The sequence below is a fragment of the Ambystoma mexicanum genome, chromosome 10 (assembly GCF_040938575.1).
Source record: "Ambystoma mexicanum isolate Mex_15411 chromosome 10, UKY_AmexF1_1, whole genome shotgun sequence".
Taxonomy (NCBI): domain Eukaryota; kingdom Metazoa; phylum Chordata; class Amphibia; order Caudata; family Ambystomatidae; genus Ambystoma; species Ambystoma mexicanum.
This window is the reverse complement of record NC_090932.1, coordinates 1,590,455,920-1,590,473,239: the sequence shown is the minus strand read 5'-3', so window position 1 is coordinate 1,590,473,239 and position 17,320 is coordinate 1,590,455,920. Positions and strand designations below refer to the sequence as shown.

The window sequence follows — 17,320 nt, the reverse complement described above, 5'->3', positions numbered from 1 at the left end:
ATGTTTCGAGGATGTGTTGGTCAGACGGGCACAGGGCGCCACTTGCGTCCTTGAGGCAGTCTATGCGGATTCTGCCACCCTCCGCATGGACCAGTCTGGACAAAGTCCTCCCCGGTCTGTCCCCCTCACCATATTTCCGGGCTGCCATTGTTATCTGAATAGCGATTAGCTCAGATAGAGATATAAAGAATAACGCACTAACCTGTACATCCAGCTGTAACCGGGAAGGGCAAAGGTACTGACGACTGCGAAGGCTTCCCTATAAGCCCAATCACTCCCTACCCGGATTGAACAACCAGGAGAAGAGAGGACTATGCCCCCAGGGAAACCCTCTATGGGGGAAAAAAAACCTGCGCGGCACTGAAGACACTGGTTCTGGGCTGGATTCAATGTCCTGGAATCTTGCGGGAACTGTGATGCTGAAGTACGAGTTCGGTCGGGAAGAGTTCTGTAAAATGAGAAAGAGCTGATGAGAGGGGTAAAGGTCGGAAAAGGAGAGTCCCACAGAAACCCTGCGCCTCGGATGTTCTAATGCAGGCAAATTGCGCTCCGTGTATCAAGGAACTCGGAAGGCTGAAGGGATGGAAGGAACACTCCTGGAAGGTACGGAAGAGGAGGATGGTTAGTAGAATAGTAGCAAGTAGCAGAATGGCGGGTCTAGGAAGAGAGAAGAGGAAATGACCTGAAAGTAAGTACCATAGAATGAAAGCAACTGTACTAGATTCGGATAGAGGTCCGGAGATACACTGCAGGGGGTCTCAGCGGGTGGAATCAAAGAATCCCTGAATTCTGGAAGATTCAATGCTAAAGCACACAAGAGGGAAACGGGTTAGCAATCGAACACAAGTCAGAGAGTAAAGATCCCTAGGAGGCGATCACTTACAAAGCGTCTGGGCTAAAGGAGTAGCGACGCGCGGAGGCAAAGCAATCGGTTCCTTATATCCGGTCACATGACCCGCTGGCAGCGTCTGAGAAGTTTGTGAAACTACTAGACCGGCACTCAAAGAATAGCAAGAAAGATACGCTACCATGCTGGGGGATTCACAAATGCGGAACGGCACGTCCTGCCGCGATGCCACAAGGACCAACGTTTATAGCAGGATGTAACAGCCATGGGGCGGGCATGGTATTGTATCTCCCTCCGGGCGTGGGTCTCAAATGTCTCCAGTTCTGATCTAATCTGTGCCAGTATGGTTGGGGAAGGGGGCAGAGGTATACTCCCTTTCAAGTTCTTTTAGCTTCAATTCCGACCGCTGCAAGCTATTTTTAATGTCTTTGAAGACCTCAGCCTCTCTGCAGATACACATCCCCCTGATGAAGACCTTGAACGCCTCCTACCGGACCCCATCGGATGTATGTTGTCTGTTATTGCAGTCAAAGAGGGTGTTCATATCAGCCAGGATTTCAGCTCTGAAAACTATATCTTGGAGGGCCTCCGACTTGAATCGCCAGGCGGAACGGGGAGACTGGTCATGTCCCATTGTGATTTGCAGTATCACTGGGGAGTGATCTGAAAGTGTGCGCGGCAGTATCTGTGCATCTATGCCCTGCCCACCATACCACTAGATATGAGAAACAGGTCTATCCTAGATAGGCTATCATGTACCAACGAGTAGAAGGTATGCTCTCTCGCCTGTGGGTGGAGAACTCTCCACACATCTTTGAGGCCAAGCGTGTCCATGTGTGCGTGTAGTCTATTGGCTGTGCGTGATGTAGCTCTTCGGGCGGTCCCAGATCTGTCGAGCTCATTGTCCAAAATTGGGTTCAAGTCTCTCTCCCCCAGCCCCCATATGATTAAAACACTGATATATTTCATAAGTATGGTGGTGATTGCATCAAAAAAATCTGGAGCGTCGGAAGTTTGGGTCATATGTATTCACGAGGAGGCATTCCATGTTGGCGAGTAGGCAATGAAGAATTACATATCTGCCCTCGGGGTCGATGTGACTGGTGCGCAGCGAGAATTGGACTTACCTGTGAACTAAAGTAAGTACCCCCCTGGACTGGGTCGAATACTTTGTGTAGTACCTGTTGGTTCCCCAGGCCGGGGCAAGGTGGGTCGCTAGGCGCCCCATGGCATGTGTTTCTTGAAGGAGGAGTATTTTAATTCTGTGCCTCTGGGCATAGGCGGTTATCCTGCCGGCTTTGGTGAAGTGACTCAATCCCCGAACATTCCATGTCATGATGTCAAGTGACATAGTGCCGTATTATGGGACATCCCTGCAGTGATATTCATTACCATTCAGTACCTTGCGCCCATCTGCAGAACAGGCATATCGCGCTGCAATCATGTAACCCACCTCCATGCCGTTTTCCTTTAACCAATCCCCAACATTACCTCCCCCCCACCCCCACTGCCCACCCCCAACTTGCAGTGCAGACCCCTGCACCCCAAACACAGATGCCACCAAATGAACCGACACTCACTAGGAGGTAGAGGTCGGTGGGCCAGATCCAACGTGGATATGCCCTTTTAATGGCCCAACCGGGCACAACTAGCAGCAACAACCAAATGAAATTAAACATTGCAACTGCAGCGGGGTGCGCTATTGCTGTGCGGCCGGCATATTAAGCATGATGTAGGGCAGCATGTGCTGTCCTGGACACGTTACTGCGGAAGACGGATTCTATGTCTGGCCCCTGGAGCCAGAGAGCATCTCCAAGCAAAATAGGACTGCAGAAGGAGCTAGGGCACGTGGCTAGCTCCCGGCACAGAGAGAGAAGAGTGGCTAATGTCTACAGTCTAGGAGCTGGTCCACGACCCGACTGCATGTGATAGGGAGCCATGTTTGCTGAGTAAACAATACTACATTACCATCGACACATTATACGTCAAGGATCAGCGGATAGGATGGGCCTCCTCGAGCTAAGCAGCTCATGGTCATTTGTCATTAGCGCAATCGCCTCCTGGATTATGAAGTGGTATTTGCGACTCAATGAATTTCACTGCTTCGTCTGGGACAGTAAAAAATTACAGTTTACCATTGTGGGTGATTTTGAGTCACGGCGGGAACAGGACGGCATACGGGACGTTGCGCTCCCTAAGCAGTTTCTTGACACCGAGGAATTGACGCCTCTCCTGCTGTACCGCTATTGAGAAGTCTTGGAAAATCCTAATGGTGTGGGTCTCAAGTCGTAGGTCTCCCTTCTCACGCGACAGGCAGAGGATGAGGTCCCTGTCACAGTAGTTGAGAATCTTGGCAATGATGGGCCTGGGGATGTCACCCGGCTTAGGTTGTGGCGACAGGGCCCGGTGAGCTCGCTCTACAGTAAAATATGGTGAGAGGGCCGGATTATCCAGCAGGTCTACTGCGTCTTCCATCCACCCTTTGAGGGCATTCTCGGGAACCCCATTAATGCGCAGGTTGTTTCTGCGGGAGCAAGACTCCAAATCGTCACATTTTGCCCTTACACTTTCCATGTCTCGCGACAGTGAGGCAATAGTGTCTTGGAGCGTGTGTATTTCATCCTCATTGACAGCAATTCTATTTTCGGCCTCAGTGATCCTGGACCCCGCCTGGTCAACACGAGTTTTGAGGGAGGCAACATTTGCGTTGATGTCGTCCAACTTTTCATGAAAGGAGGTGAAGTTTTTGGCCATTGACTCCATCAGCGTCTTAAGATCTGGCGCCATAATCCCAAGATGAGGATCCGACTCGGGCTCCTCTTGCAGAGATGACGTGTGGCCCGCCTCAGCCCTGGGGAACGCTTTTGCAAACTTGTCCATAGTGCCCCCCTTGCCGGCGCCCTTGGATCGGCTCGACATTGCAAAAAGCTTAAGTATGGTAGGGCCCCACTGGAGGAGCAGATGATGGTATGGAGGGCACAGGCCTCAAATAGCTTAAAGAGTACCAGCCGATTTTCCGGTGTCAGCAGGATTCACAAGCCGCGGCGGGGGCAGACAGCGGTGGTGAGGCTGCAGCAAGACGTGCGGCACGGGCAGCCAGGGGCAGTTGTAGACTGTTGGGTCCTGCTATCAAGTCGACGGGGCAGTAATGGCTGTGGCATATTGTCTCATTCCGTGTATAGACTGCGTATGTTGTCTCAGCTGAGTCAGGCAGGGTCTGTATCCATCAGCACTAAAATACCTCAGGAGACACGCAGGAGCTGCTCACCACCTGCATGCAAAGGCCAGATGATGAGAGGCCACGCCGGGGGGGCCGCGATGTGGACCGGGGTCACGTAGAGCAGGCAGGCAGGCAGGTTGACTTGGCGGGCAGAGTGAGCCTGCATAGGTTTACATTCAAATTTTTGTCTGCAAGCAGAGAATCACAAGGGTCATCTGGTCTGGTCCGGTCCGAGGAGGGTAAATGTCTATGATCCAGGATGGCGTGTAAGGAGTGATGCCGCTGGGTCAGTGAAGCCGGTAATGTTCCTGGACACCTGCAGCCACGGGCAGCAGCCGAAGGCAACACTGTGCACACCTCCCCCCCCGCTCCTCACCTGGTCCGCTGCGGGAACGGCGCGAGTCTTCGGGTCCCAGAAGGATAGCTCAGCGGCAACGTGCGCGCCTTGGGAGCAAGACGAAATGAAGCAACACAGGTTCGATCCCCGGGTCCACACTTGGAAACCTCTGGGTCTGTAAGCGCGCGCAACTAAGAAAAAAAAAAGCAATTATGCAACTCGTAAACAAACAATTCCCGTAACAGCACCCCGATGCCCGCGGGCTGTGTGAGCACTTTAAAAATGCAAATAAATAAAATAAATCTCGCCTGGGCAGCAGCCGGGCTCCAGTCCGCAAGTGTGGCGCCGCCCCCATTAGTTGAGCGCGGGCTCACAGCGCAGGCGGAGCGGGCCGCGCCCCGGCGCAGGCCCCCATCGCGGCCCGGGCTGCACAGCTGCCAGCCTCACGTGGGACCCCCGCGGCAGGCAGTTGGGTCGCCGATGTATAGTCGGGTCCTTCCCCTCCACTGAGGCCTCGGGAGGAGGAAATTCGGTGGTGCCTCTCCAGCGGCCCGAGCGATGGGCGCAGGAGAGGAGCCAGGCAAGCGAGGCAGGGGGAGCAAGATGTTAGGCGAGTGCCGGGGCCAGGGAACACACACGGCCTGCCGCCGCCTCAGATGCCACAGCTGGGTCTCTGGAGGTCGGATCTGGCCCAAAATTGCAGGATACACGCCATGTAGTGTAGGTAGCAGCTCGGCGAGGTTATGATGGTAGAAAGCGTAGCAGACCGCAGATGTGGCCGGATTAGTGCCGAAGCCGCAAGGAGCTGGAAAGCTAGGCAGCCATCTTGGGCTGCTCAACAGCGCCACCAAGAAAAAGTATTCTAATTGAGCAATACATCTTAGGCTAAAAGCAAGAATCCTGGTCTGTTGTGTGTCTCCAGATTGGAGTCCTTTACAGGCAGCGGGTCTCGGGAGAGGGGGATTCCCGTCTACCCCTACTTGAACGATTAGCTGATCAGGGCTCTTTCCCCCAAACAGGCCCTGGAACATCTCAGCATAACCTGCCACTCGCTCCACAGACTGGGCTTCTCCCTCAATTATAACAAGTCTCATATGATACATCCCAAGGACTCCAATTTATTGGAGCAGTCCTGGATGCTTCCTCAGGAAAATCCTCACCACCCGAGGTGAGAGCTCTACACCTTCTGCAGATGGTAACAAAATTCCAGAATGCTACGCGTCTTCCGGCCTTTGATTTTCTGAGGTTGCTCGGTCTTGCGGCATCCTGCATTTTGCCAAAGCCCCACTTGAGAATGAGATCCCTTCAATGGGCTTCTCAGGAAATCTGTTGGACCAACTGCAAGTTCCGAGCAGAGTTGCTCAGGACCTTCTGTGGTGGGCTTGCAGAGACAACATCCTCAAGGGAGAATCTTTTTGGCAACCATGGCCGGAGATGACGGTGGTGACAGACGCCTCACTCACGGTGTCGGGAGATCACACCAACGATCTGACCATCGGATGTCGTCGGTCTCCATCGGAGTCCAAACTACATATCAACCTTTTGGTGCGGAGGGCAATCAGACTAGCGCTGAAGGCCTTCCTGCCCTCTGTACGGAGAAAGAATGTCCTGATAATGATGGACAACACAGTGGCCATGTAGTGCCTCAACACGAGAAGAGGTGTAGGGTCACTACCACTCTGTAGAGAGCCAATGCAGCTCTGGTTCTGGGCACTTCAAGAAGGAGGCTCTCTATCTGCAGTTCACCTTGCCGGAGAGCAGAACACGGCGGCCGACGATCTGAGCAGGCAGAGCAGTCTCCCACGAGTGGAAACTAGCACAGGAAGTACATCAAGAGATCTTCACCCTTTGGGGAACCCCTCAAGTGGATCTGTTCACGACCGTTGTCAACCGGAAGTGCGAATGGTACTGCTCCAGGGAATTTCCCCCAAGAGAAGCTCGCTGGGATGCGTTCGTAGTGGGCTGGGAGTTTCCATTCCTGTTCGCGTTCCCACCAGTCCCTGTCATTCCTCATGTGATCAGGAGGTTGAGAACGTTTTGGAAATCCATGATCCCAATAGCTCCGGATTGGGCCAGGAGGACGTGGTACCTGGACCTTCTGCACATGTTCATCTGCCTTCCAATACCTCTTCTACAAAGAGGATCTCCTCTCGCAAGAGGAAGGTTGGGTTCTCCATCTAGAGGTCAGACTCTCAGCCTTCACGCATTGTTTCTGAAAGGCTGAGATATAAGGATTGGGAACTCCCAGGTGACGTAATGGAGATCTTGCTTTCGGACAGAAGGCCAGCAACTAAATCTTTTTACTGTTGCAGTTGGAATATGTTCAGCAACTGGAGCAAGGATAAGAATGTAGATCCATTTCAAAGTGACACACCCATGGTGCTCTCTTTTCTATTACACCAAGCCAATTTGGGCTCCAGATTGGAAGCATTAAGGGATACCTAGCAGCGCTTTCCCTTTTCAAGCACTCCTCGCAAGAGGATTCATATTTTAAAATCCTGTTGGTTGTACAATTTTTGAAGGGACTGACTAACGTATACCGTCCATTTCCATCAATGTACCTGTTTGGGACCTAAACCTTGTATTAAAGTTCTTGACGTGTATCCTGTATGAGCCTTTACATTCATGCCCTTTAAGGCTTTTGACATTAAAGACTGTTTTGCTTATCGCAATAACATCAACCCGCAGGGTAAGCGAGTTGCAGGCTCTTTCTTGCAGACCACCTCATACTACTTTCCATAAAGAGAGTCCTTCTCAGGGTAAAACCTTTTTTACCGAATGTAGTCTCCGACTTCCATTTGTCACAGAAAATAACCCTGCCAACATTCTATCCACCTCATCATTCAGGTAAAGACTGCATAGATTAGACCCAAAAAGGGCTCTACGTTCTTTTATTTCAAGAATGGCTAAATTCTGCCAGGTTGATCAACTTTGTATCGGGTATACTGGTCCCAAATTGGGCCTTGCAGTCACCAAACAAACATACAGATTGATTATCCTGGCCATTGGCGAATGTAATAGATTAGCGGGTAAGGACCCACCAAAGGGCCTAAGGGCTCATTCCTCTGCGGCTCTTCAAAGGGGTGTCGCAATAAATATTTGCTCAGCGGCCACTTGGTCGACAATGCATATATTTTTGTTAAACATTACTGCCTGGATTCTATCTGCAGTCCGGGAGGACTTTTTGCAAAAGCCGTCCTCTATTCGGTCCATGATTAAGTTTAAATTAATTGATACTTTCACCTCCAAATTGTTACTGCTTTGGGAGTTTATCATAAGATGAGTAATATGTGGGTGGACACAATCCATTTGAAGAACAAGTTACTTACCCCAGGTAAAGGAAAAGTGGAACTGAAGCCAACTGGCTCTGCTTGCACCATTTATGCTGATGTCCCTCGAGGACCTCCGTCGACAACGCAATGACTCTGCACACAGCACACTCTGTCAAAAAAACATTCCAAAGCGGCGAACCTTGAGATATATATTATCATAAAATGAGGAATACGTGGGAGGAACATCCAATCCAAAGTATTTTATCAGGGTAAGTGACTTGTTCTTCCCTGCCTCACACCGCGCCCGTCTTACTTCCAACCAACACCATCTGATTGGCCCATAGGCCCTAAACTGACCAACCCAATCCCACCTTATTACCTTAGCCTAATTGTGCCAGATAGCCTAATTGTGCCAGATAGCCTAATTGTGCCAGATAGCCTAATTGTGCGAAATAGCCTAATTGTGCGAAATAGCCTAATTGTGCCGGATAGCAGCATTTCACATTTAGCCTGATTGTGCCAGATAGCAGCATTTCACATTTAGCCTAATTGTGCTATATTGCCTGATTGTGCCAGATAGCAGCATTTCACATTTAGCCTTATTGTCCCAGGTAGCCTTATTGTCCCAGGTAGCCTAATTTGCGCCAGATAGCCTAATTTGTGCCAGATAGCCCAATTGTGTTAAATAGCCTAATTGTGCCAGATGGCAGCATTTCAAATTTGGCCTAATTGTGCCAGATGATGGCATTTGACGTTTAGCCTGATTGTGCCACATAGCCTGACTGTGCCAGATAGCAGTATGTCACACTTGGCTTAATTGTGTGATTGTGCCAGATGGCGAGATTGTGTTAGGTAGTGCTTGATAGCCTGACAGCCTGACAGCCTGACTGTGCCTGATAGCCTAACTGTGCCAGATAAGCCTAATTTTGCGAGATGCCCTGATTGAGACAGATAGCAGCATTTCACTTTTAGCTTGATTTTTGACATATAGCCTCATCCTACAGTTGCCAGATTTTCTGCTTGATAACCTGATTGTGCCAGATTGCCTCATCTCACATTCAGCCTGATTGTGCCAGAGAGCCTTACCCCAAATTTAGACTGACTGACCCCAAGAGCCACATTTGGCATTTAGCTGAATTGTACTGGATAGACCCGGCTTTGCTTGATAACCATAGGTCAACTAATTCGGAAACCCAATTCTTGAAGTGTCACTATCTCTAGAACTACTTTGCTCTGAAACTTGGGCCTTCTCCCCAATGTCCAGGCAACACATAATTTAAAAACATGATTTAGGTGTCTCATTGACTACTTCTAAAGCTAGACAAACCCTTTATAAAGATAACGAGAAACCCCAACAATAAACCTTGAATGACATCAAGCATATGACCCCCCGTGGGGTTCCCCTTACTAAATCCAGCGGTAAGGCAAGGACCCCCCATGCTACTTCCCAACAGCCTTCCCGCCCTCGCTCACTACCACCCGACATACCAAGCCATAATATCACCCGACTCTAAACCACTGGGCCTATAATCACAAACGTAAGGAAGCCAAGAACTGTCGCAATCCAATCAGGAAAGCTTTGTGTGTGGGTTACAGCCCCTGCAATCTAAAAAGAAACCTAAACGCAAACAAACGTATAAACCAACGAAACCCAAAGGGTCACAACACTGGCAACCCAAACGCAAAGAAACGCTTAAAACAACCTACCAGTAAGGAACATACCACGAAAACGAACGGGACCACACGAAAGACAAACTGGAGTAGGAATTAACCAAATGGAAACACACTACATAATCACAATCGCAGAACACACCCCCACGAACAACAACTCGACGGAAGAAGTCATTTCGACCAACGTTGCGCGACGGACCAACAACAAAACGGAGGCGCGCAAAAAAAGAACCAACACCCAGAAGAAAAATGAACAAAATCGACGCCCTCACCCAATATATCACAAAAACACAAGGACACCTTCCTCAACTACAACAAAATATAGGAGGAACTTGAAGAAAACAAGAACCCAATACTTAACGTAGCAGACCTACTCAACAACGACGCAGATGCGACTGAAACACCATCACACCGTAAGAGCAACATGCGAGCAAACCTATGCAACGACCACAAGACAAGACCAATATTAAAAGACAAAACCAAGCCAAAAAAAATCCACTGCAAGCTAATCAACGCAAGATCAAAGGAAAGAATACAACCAATCAAAGAACACAATAACAAATCCGATCCTACAAAAAAGAAATTCAAAAGGCAAAAAAGAAACCCTACACCAGCAGAATCACCAAAGCCGCCCACACCCAAAAGTGCTCAACATCATAAGTGAAATGAGGAACCCGTCGGGATGTACCGACACCCAGATACCTTCCCAAAAACGATGCAACCACCTAGCAGACCACTGAAAACCAAAGAAATCTTCGACATCCATCAAATTATACAAAGCAGACCGATCAACCCAAACACAAAACAAATCCCACCAAACAAGGAACACCAGTATAGACTCCAAAGCTTCCTACAAATACCAGCAGAGACATTCGTCAAGCTGGTAAGACATAGCAATAAAGCATTTTCCCCCCATGGACCCATACCACCCTAGACATTTACAAATCCATCTTCACACAGCGCGCATCACTGGAGCACTACAGAAATCTCTTTAACATGTCCCTCACAACAGGGAAAGTAGTCATTCAAATCGCCGCACATCAAACCACTCTTCAAAGACACAAGAGGAGACGTGAAAGACCTTTCCAACTACTGACCTATTTCAAACATCTCATACCCAGCAAAACTACTAGAAACCTACATCTACAAACTAACACAAGACCACGTAGAAAAACACCAGTTGCTGGGCCAGGCACAAGTTGACTTTAGACCCATGAGAGGAACAGAAACCACCCTCCTATCTGGGATGACCTAAAGACAAATGCAGATACAAACTCTGCCCTAATACTACTCGACCTCTCTGCGGCGTTCGACAGTCAGCCATGATAGCCTCATCAAGAGAATAGAAGAAATAGGAATAACAGACTTAGCTGTACTCTGGATAAAATAATTCACAGCAAATAGAACAGAAACTGTTTGGATAAAACCCTTGAAATCAGCCCCACAGGACTCCGACTGTGGAGCACCACAAGGATCATCCCTAGCCCCACTGTTCTTCAAAATCTACCTGGCTCTGCTAATCAAGATCATCAAAAAACACAACCTTACGTGCTACAACTACGCAGACGACACGCATCATCTGTAAAATTGGAGATAGACAAGAAGAGAACACAACGCTGGGAGCATGTCTTAAAGAACTCTACAACTGGATGAACAGAAACAGGCTAAAATTCACCCCGGCAAGACAGGAATCGTGATTGTATCCAAAAACCAGGAAACATGTATATCCCATGGCCCACAGAACTAGGAACAGCACCCACACCATCGTAAATAGTCAAAAACCTTGGAATCCTAATGGACAACTTGCTAACATTAGAACCAAAAGTAAACACAATAATCAAGAACGTTTTTTCCTCCTACACTTGGTGAAAAGAATCCTACCATTCCTGTCCTTCACTCATAAGGCACTGACAATCGCCCTGATCATGTCAGGAATTGACTACACCAACAGCATCTACCTTGGAATGCCAGAACACCTACTGAAGAAACTATCAACCTAGCGTTAAAAATGATACACTGGCTTCCAATCAAACAACGAATCCCGTTCAAAACAATGTGCATGATGCACAGGTCCACGCAGCAATCCACGGCTAAATACCAGAATTCCTACAAAAGAAAATAACTATTTACCTAATCACAAGAACAGTCTGATCAAGCACTGACATCCGTCTAGAGCCAAAACCTTAGACAAGGCAAAAACTAGGGAATCTTCTTTCTCTCACCTGGCAGCACAAACTTGAAACACCCTCCCGAAAGACATACGAAATACAAAGGACCACCTAAAATTCAGGAAACTACTCAAAACTTGGCTCTTTGCCACAGAACCTGAATTAATCCGGTACCTCCAAAGCCAAACCCCCTTGCTAGGCTAAAGACGGAGCATTAAACACTAACAGATATGACCGGGAACGCTTAGAATTCATAAGGAGGGGAACATCCCCTAGGAGCTCAGGGAGACTATGCTAGGCAGAGCACTTTTTATGACCAAAAAATAAAAAAAACAGATAACCTTAGCAATCTTAACCCTGAGTGGGGGAGGCCCTCATGTATTGTCCCTCCCACGGATCACTAGACAGCCCCGGCGATAGGCCACCGCCTCACACAGAACCTGGTAAATGAACCTCGGAGGAATGCTCCAGCAGACAGCAAGGTCAAAGACACCCAAGACAGATGCCTGAAAGAACGAGAACCCCACTAACCCATCCGCTGAAACCTCTTGGCACACACCTCAAACAATACACAAACGCAACCACTCTCCTGCACCGTAAACCCTTCACTACACCACCAACAAAAAAAGCCACACACAGTCGCTCACAACAGTACATGGGAGCCCACAGTTCTGGAAACCACACCCATTCTCGGTGAACGGTGGTAACGGAACAGAAGCTGCCAACAGGAAACCACAAATCTTGCTCTACCTCTATCTTGCTACACCCTACTAACTGGTCCTACACTCTTAGCTTTCAGATCCGCCAGGGGACCACTCCGGTTGTGATAGTGCGCGTTATAAATATCCTTTAACTTAACATAACATTGATGCTAATGTTATTTAAAGAACTGAGATTGCTATTCTGATTGCACCTCTTGGTTAAATCTTTATTGCCTGCACACTGTGGAGCACCAAAGTGCAAGCTGTGATGGGGTTTGCAATTGAATCAGACGTCTGCATTTGTTTAGTGATTCCTCAATAAAGGAAATACATTAAATATATACTTTGAGTATATTTGCTTTCTATACTCCACGAAGTTGACTTACACTTTGATCATAACATTTTCCACATCTTCTTAACAGTCTGTGCTTATTCTAAGCTTGTGTGGTTTTCATTTGTCATTTAAGGTTCTGGGTTGGCTACCAGTTTATCATCACTGGCAGGAACATTACTGTGGAAGGCCATTGGGAAGTTGCATACAAAGGTAAGTTTGCATGGCAGCCGCTCAGTATGTGTTCATTTGACTTTATTTTGCATGGAGACTAATCTAGGAATGGGCATTAAGAATTATTCTTCATGATATTGGGTGGGTTAGTGGCCACCAGATGAAATATGGTTGACCACAAATATCCCCCGTACCCAAAGACCAGCCAAATTACCTAGGTTCCTTTCTTTACCGAATTGTTCTGTAGCACTGGATTTTTTTAAAGATTCTTATGCAATTGGAATATTACCTGTCAGGCTGGGAATCATCAGTACTGTTGAGCAGTTTCATAGAAAACCAGAAACTGCCTTCACTTTATTGCTCTGTGTTGTTTTGGGTCACGTATTCCTTTGCAATAGGCAGCGCCTCTCTCAGCTCCACCCATGGAGGAAATCTTCAGATTCTTTACAGCACGTTAAGAATCTGGAGACCTCGCCAAAGTTATTTCTTCGCTGTTTTCTTCAAGAATCTGGTTCCTTTTTCAGGGAGGTTTCACAATTGATTCAGGATATGGATTCCCCGAATGTTATTTTAGATGGGGACTTCAACCTGGTAATGGATACAAAACTGGATCGAAGCAATGGTGGGGTTGACATCAGAAGAGACCATCTTTTTAGATCTTTTCAGTCATTAATATCTGAAAATGATTTAAAGGATTGTTGGCGCCTGACGCATCCGCACCTGAAAGAGTTCAGTTTTTACTCAAACTCTCATTGTACATATTCACGCATTTGTTTGTTTGTTTATTTATTTATTTGGTAATGCGCTCCAAGCCCGTGGGCATCTGGGCGCAACAGTACAAGCAGACTCAAAGCTTGGTTACAAAGCCTGACACAGGCTATTACAAAAAAAAAATAAAAAACAGTGGTAACTTACAACAGATGATGCAGGTGAGGCAGTACATGTAGGATCAAAATAGGTAAATGCAGAAGACTATTGTCTTAACAGGTGTTACAAATCGTTGTTGTGCAGCCATTTGATGGCATTGGATCTAAATCTAGTGTAAGGTAGAGGGCGTCTGAGGTCATGTGGGAGTGTGTTCCAAGATTGTGCAGCTCTAACTGGGAAGCTGGATCCGCCCGCCGTGGTAAGTTTGAATCTCGGGACTTCAAGTAAGAAGGTGTTAGCAGGTCTAGTCAGTCGGTTAGAGGGTCTCCAGTTGATTTTTTCAGCTAGGTAGGGGGGTGCTTGATTGTTGAGCCATTTGGCTGTGAGGGATATGGTTTTAAGGAGGATTCTGTCCTTGATTTTGAGCCAGTGGGCCTCAGTCCGGTGTTTGGTGAAATGCTCTCTGCGTGGGATGATCAGAGCTGCTCTAAGAGCACTTTTTTTTAGTCTTTGGAGTTTATCTGTAACCGCCTTATTTTCCAGAATATAAGGTGTTGCAATAGTCCAGTGATATGTTTCTCACAAGTGGTAAAATTACTGAAAATTCTGAGGCAGGGAAATTGGAAATATAGTACTTACAGATCATGCCCCTGACTCCTTCAGAGTGAAACTTGATTTTGAAATCTGTAAGTCTTTCACTTGGCGGATGAACACCTCAATCTTACAAGATGAAGAATTAGTTGATAAAATTAGATCTGAAGCTGACCATTTTGTGAAGGAAAATCTGACGGGAGATTTGATTATTAAGGTAATTTGGGAAGCATTTAAATGCACAATGGAAGGACTTGTCTTGGATCTATCAAGTGGAATGAGGCAAAAGATGGAATTGTTGACTTTGAATTTGGAAAAACCATTAAAGAGGTGACTAATATTTTGGTGGGTGATCCAGCAAATTCAGGTATGAAGAGAATTATGTGATTTTAAAAAAAGAGAAATTAACAAAATTATTAATGAAAGGGCTGAAAAGCAGTTATTCAGACTCAAATGCTCCTACTTTGAACAAGGTGAAAAAGCGATTGCTGGCTGTCCTACAGACTTCGTTAACAACGTTCTGAGATGGCTATTACATGGATTTGTGGCTCAGATGGTCATACTACATTTAATCCTGTGGAAATAAATGTTTTTAGAAATTTCTATTCACAATTATATCAGAATGAGTCGGAGGTCACAGGTCATGGTGAGTCCTTTTTTGAGTCCTTATAGATCCCAACAAATACCTGATGAAGATAAAAAAAAACTTGCAAAACCAATAACTTTAGACAAAATCAAATTATCGATCCAAAACTTAAATACTGGGAAGATACCGGGTCCAGATGGATTAACGGTGGAATTGTACAAGATTTTACCTGATTCTGTGCTAGACATGTTGAAGGATACATACATACATACATACATTACATCAAGAGATGAAGGTCTTTTACCGTCTTCCACTATCCATGCGACAGTCTGTTTAAAAAAAAAAAGGAAAGGATAGTAATTTTCCGGCAAATTATCGCCCGATTAGTCTAATCAATACTGATAATAAAATTCTGGCAAAGGTCTTAGCATTAAGAATTGCTCACCTGATGGAAAATCTAGTACATGAGAACCAATCAGGTTTCATTAAAAATCGCAAGACTTCAAGTAATGTACGGAAACTATTGCTAACAATGTGCAAAGCTCAATCCTCGACTGAGGATGCAACTGTCTTTTCGCTTGATGCAGAAAAGGCATTTGACAGAGTAAATTGAAACTTTCTTTTCTCTGTCTTAAAGAGAATGAACTTCAGAGAGTTTTGTGTCATCGGTATGCCTGTTGAACGGCTGATATAAAGACTAATGGTCTACGATCTGGCTCCTTTACTTTAGAGACTGGTTGTCCCTTGTCACCTTTTGCTTTTTGTTTTAGCGATTGAACCATTGGCGACAGAGTCAAGACTTAAGTGGAACTGGAATTCAAGGGGCAGAACAAAAGATCTGGTTTTATGCAGACTATCTTTTGTTGATGTTAAAAGATCTAAATAGTTCCTTACCTATACTGATGGAAATATTGAGTAATTTTTAAAAAGTGGCGGGCTACAAGATCAACTGTTCCAAGTCTGAAGGGATGCCGTTGACATTCACTTGTGATAGATCGTTTGTTTCATCGTGGGGTCTCCGATGGTCCGAGAGGAGAATTAAGTATCTTGGTGTGTGGTTGACTCCACAAGTAGAGGACATGGTTGAAGAGAACATGAATGAGGTATGTACAGATCTTAAAGTGTGCTTGGATTATCATTATGGGGTAAAACAAATGCTTTAAAAATGACTGCTAATAATTATTTCTGAAGTTTGTTAATCTGCTTAGAGTCACATGCTGTGCATAGGTCCGACATCCAGTGGTCACTGCGGAATATTGCATTTTGTTTTTCGTAGTCGAAAAGGGGACGTCGACAAGGCGTGTCTGTAACACTATCCCTATAGTGACGTGTGTTGTACCCACAATCCCTCACGCGTCGAGGTCCCTCAGATTGTTTTTTTCCGCCCAGATACTGGTCGCCTTTACGCGGAGCTCCTCGAGAGACATTGCCGATTTCATCTCCTCGACCTTTGTTCGTTTTCATATATTAATATAGAACATATCGATCCTCCCCTCGACGCTGTTGTGAAGCTTCTCCGCCGAGCAAGACTTCGACGGAGGGGACGAGCGGAGGAGATCCTTCGGCGTTGCCGAACACGTGGCCTGGCCTCGCAGGCCAAATACAGTAGGGAGAGTGGGGTCGTGGGACATCTCTAATTCTTTTCTGAGAATGCCTTTCCTTTTCCCCTTCCTTTCCCTTGGGGTGGTTATCACGTTTTATTGCCTCAGCTATGGAGAGGACACCCTTTAGGTTTTGCCCGCTTTGCAAGGGCAAGTTTACTTGGAAGGACAAGCATTCACGGTGTAACCGCTGCTTGCCCCTCGATCACAAGGAGGAAGGTTGCACGGCTTGTCGGCTTCTTAAGCCGAAGACTCTAAAAGACCGTAGGGTCAAAAGGTGGGCGGCCTACGCTCCACCCACCGTCGCTACCTCCGACAGTGACGAGGAACGTGATACCACGACCTCCGCTACGGAAGTCGTACACCCCCCTAGAGAGCGCACACGCGCTTCGTCGTCTGTCCCCGGCCCCGACTGGCTCGGCTCACGCCCTGCTTATGGGGATGAACACCCCGGCGACACTGACGCACACAAGACCACACATAAGCACACAACCCATGGCTCTTCTTTGCCAAAGGCAAAGAGAGCATCAGCGCCCAAGGAGACGCAGGTTTCACCGGCGGCCTGCTCGGACCGTTCGGGTTCGAAGCCCCTCTCGCAACCGCAGCCGCGACCAGCGACTGGGCTTTCGGCAAATAAGGGCGCCGCCCCCAAATCATCGGCCGGAGCGCATCAGCAGAAAGCGCATGCCGCCGTAGAGCGTTCGACACCCATAACGTCGAAACCACAGCTCCCCGCTGACAAACGAGTTGCCGAGAGCTTGGCGAGGATCGTGGTAGCCGACGCCCACAAGCGTACGCCGAAAGACACGTCGAGCGCTACGCAAAAATCGAAAGACACACCTGAAGGCTTTTCGGAAGGCGACGGGACACTTTCCTCGACATTATGGGAGAGGTCGAACCGTGTTCAGCTACAAGACACTAATTTTCCCCCGCTAGACCGCTCAGGGGTACCCC

General features: G+C 47.4%; 1 protein-coding gene across 6 annotated transcripts in view; it reads left to right on the top strand.

Annotated features, from left to right (window-relative positions):
- DGCR2 (DiGeorge syndrome critical region gene 2) overlaps window positions 1-17,320 on the top strand; it is a 1,169,540-nt gene that overhangs the window by 309,806 nt on the left and 842,414 nt on the right. For all 6 annotated transcript variants that reach the window (XM_069619936.1, XM_069619935.1, XM_069619934.1 and 3 more), the window contains one exon: window positions 12,684-12,760. In XM_069619936.1, coding sequence (XP_069476037.1) covers window positions 12,684-12,760 — 77 coding nt within the window. The remainder of the gene's footprint in view (window positions 1-12,683; window positions 12,761-17,320) is intronic.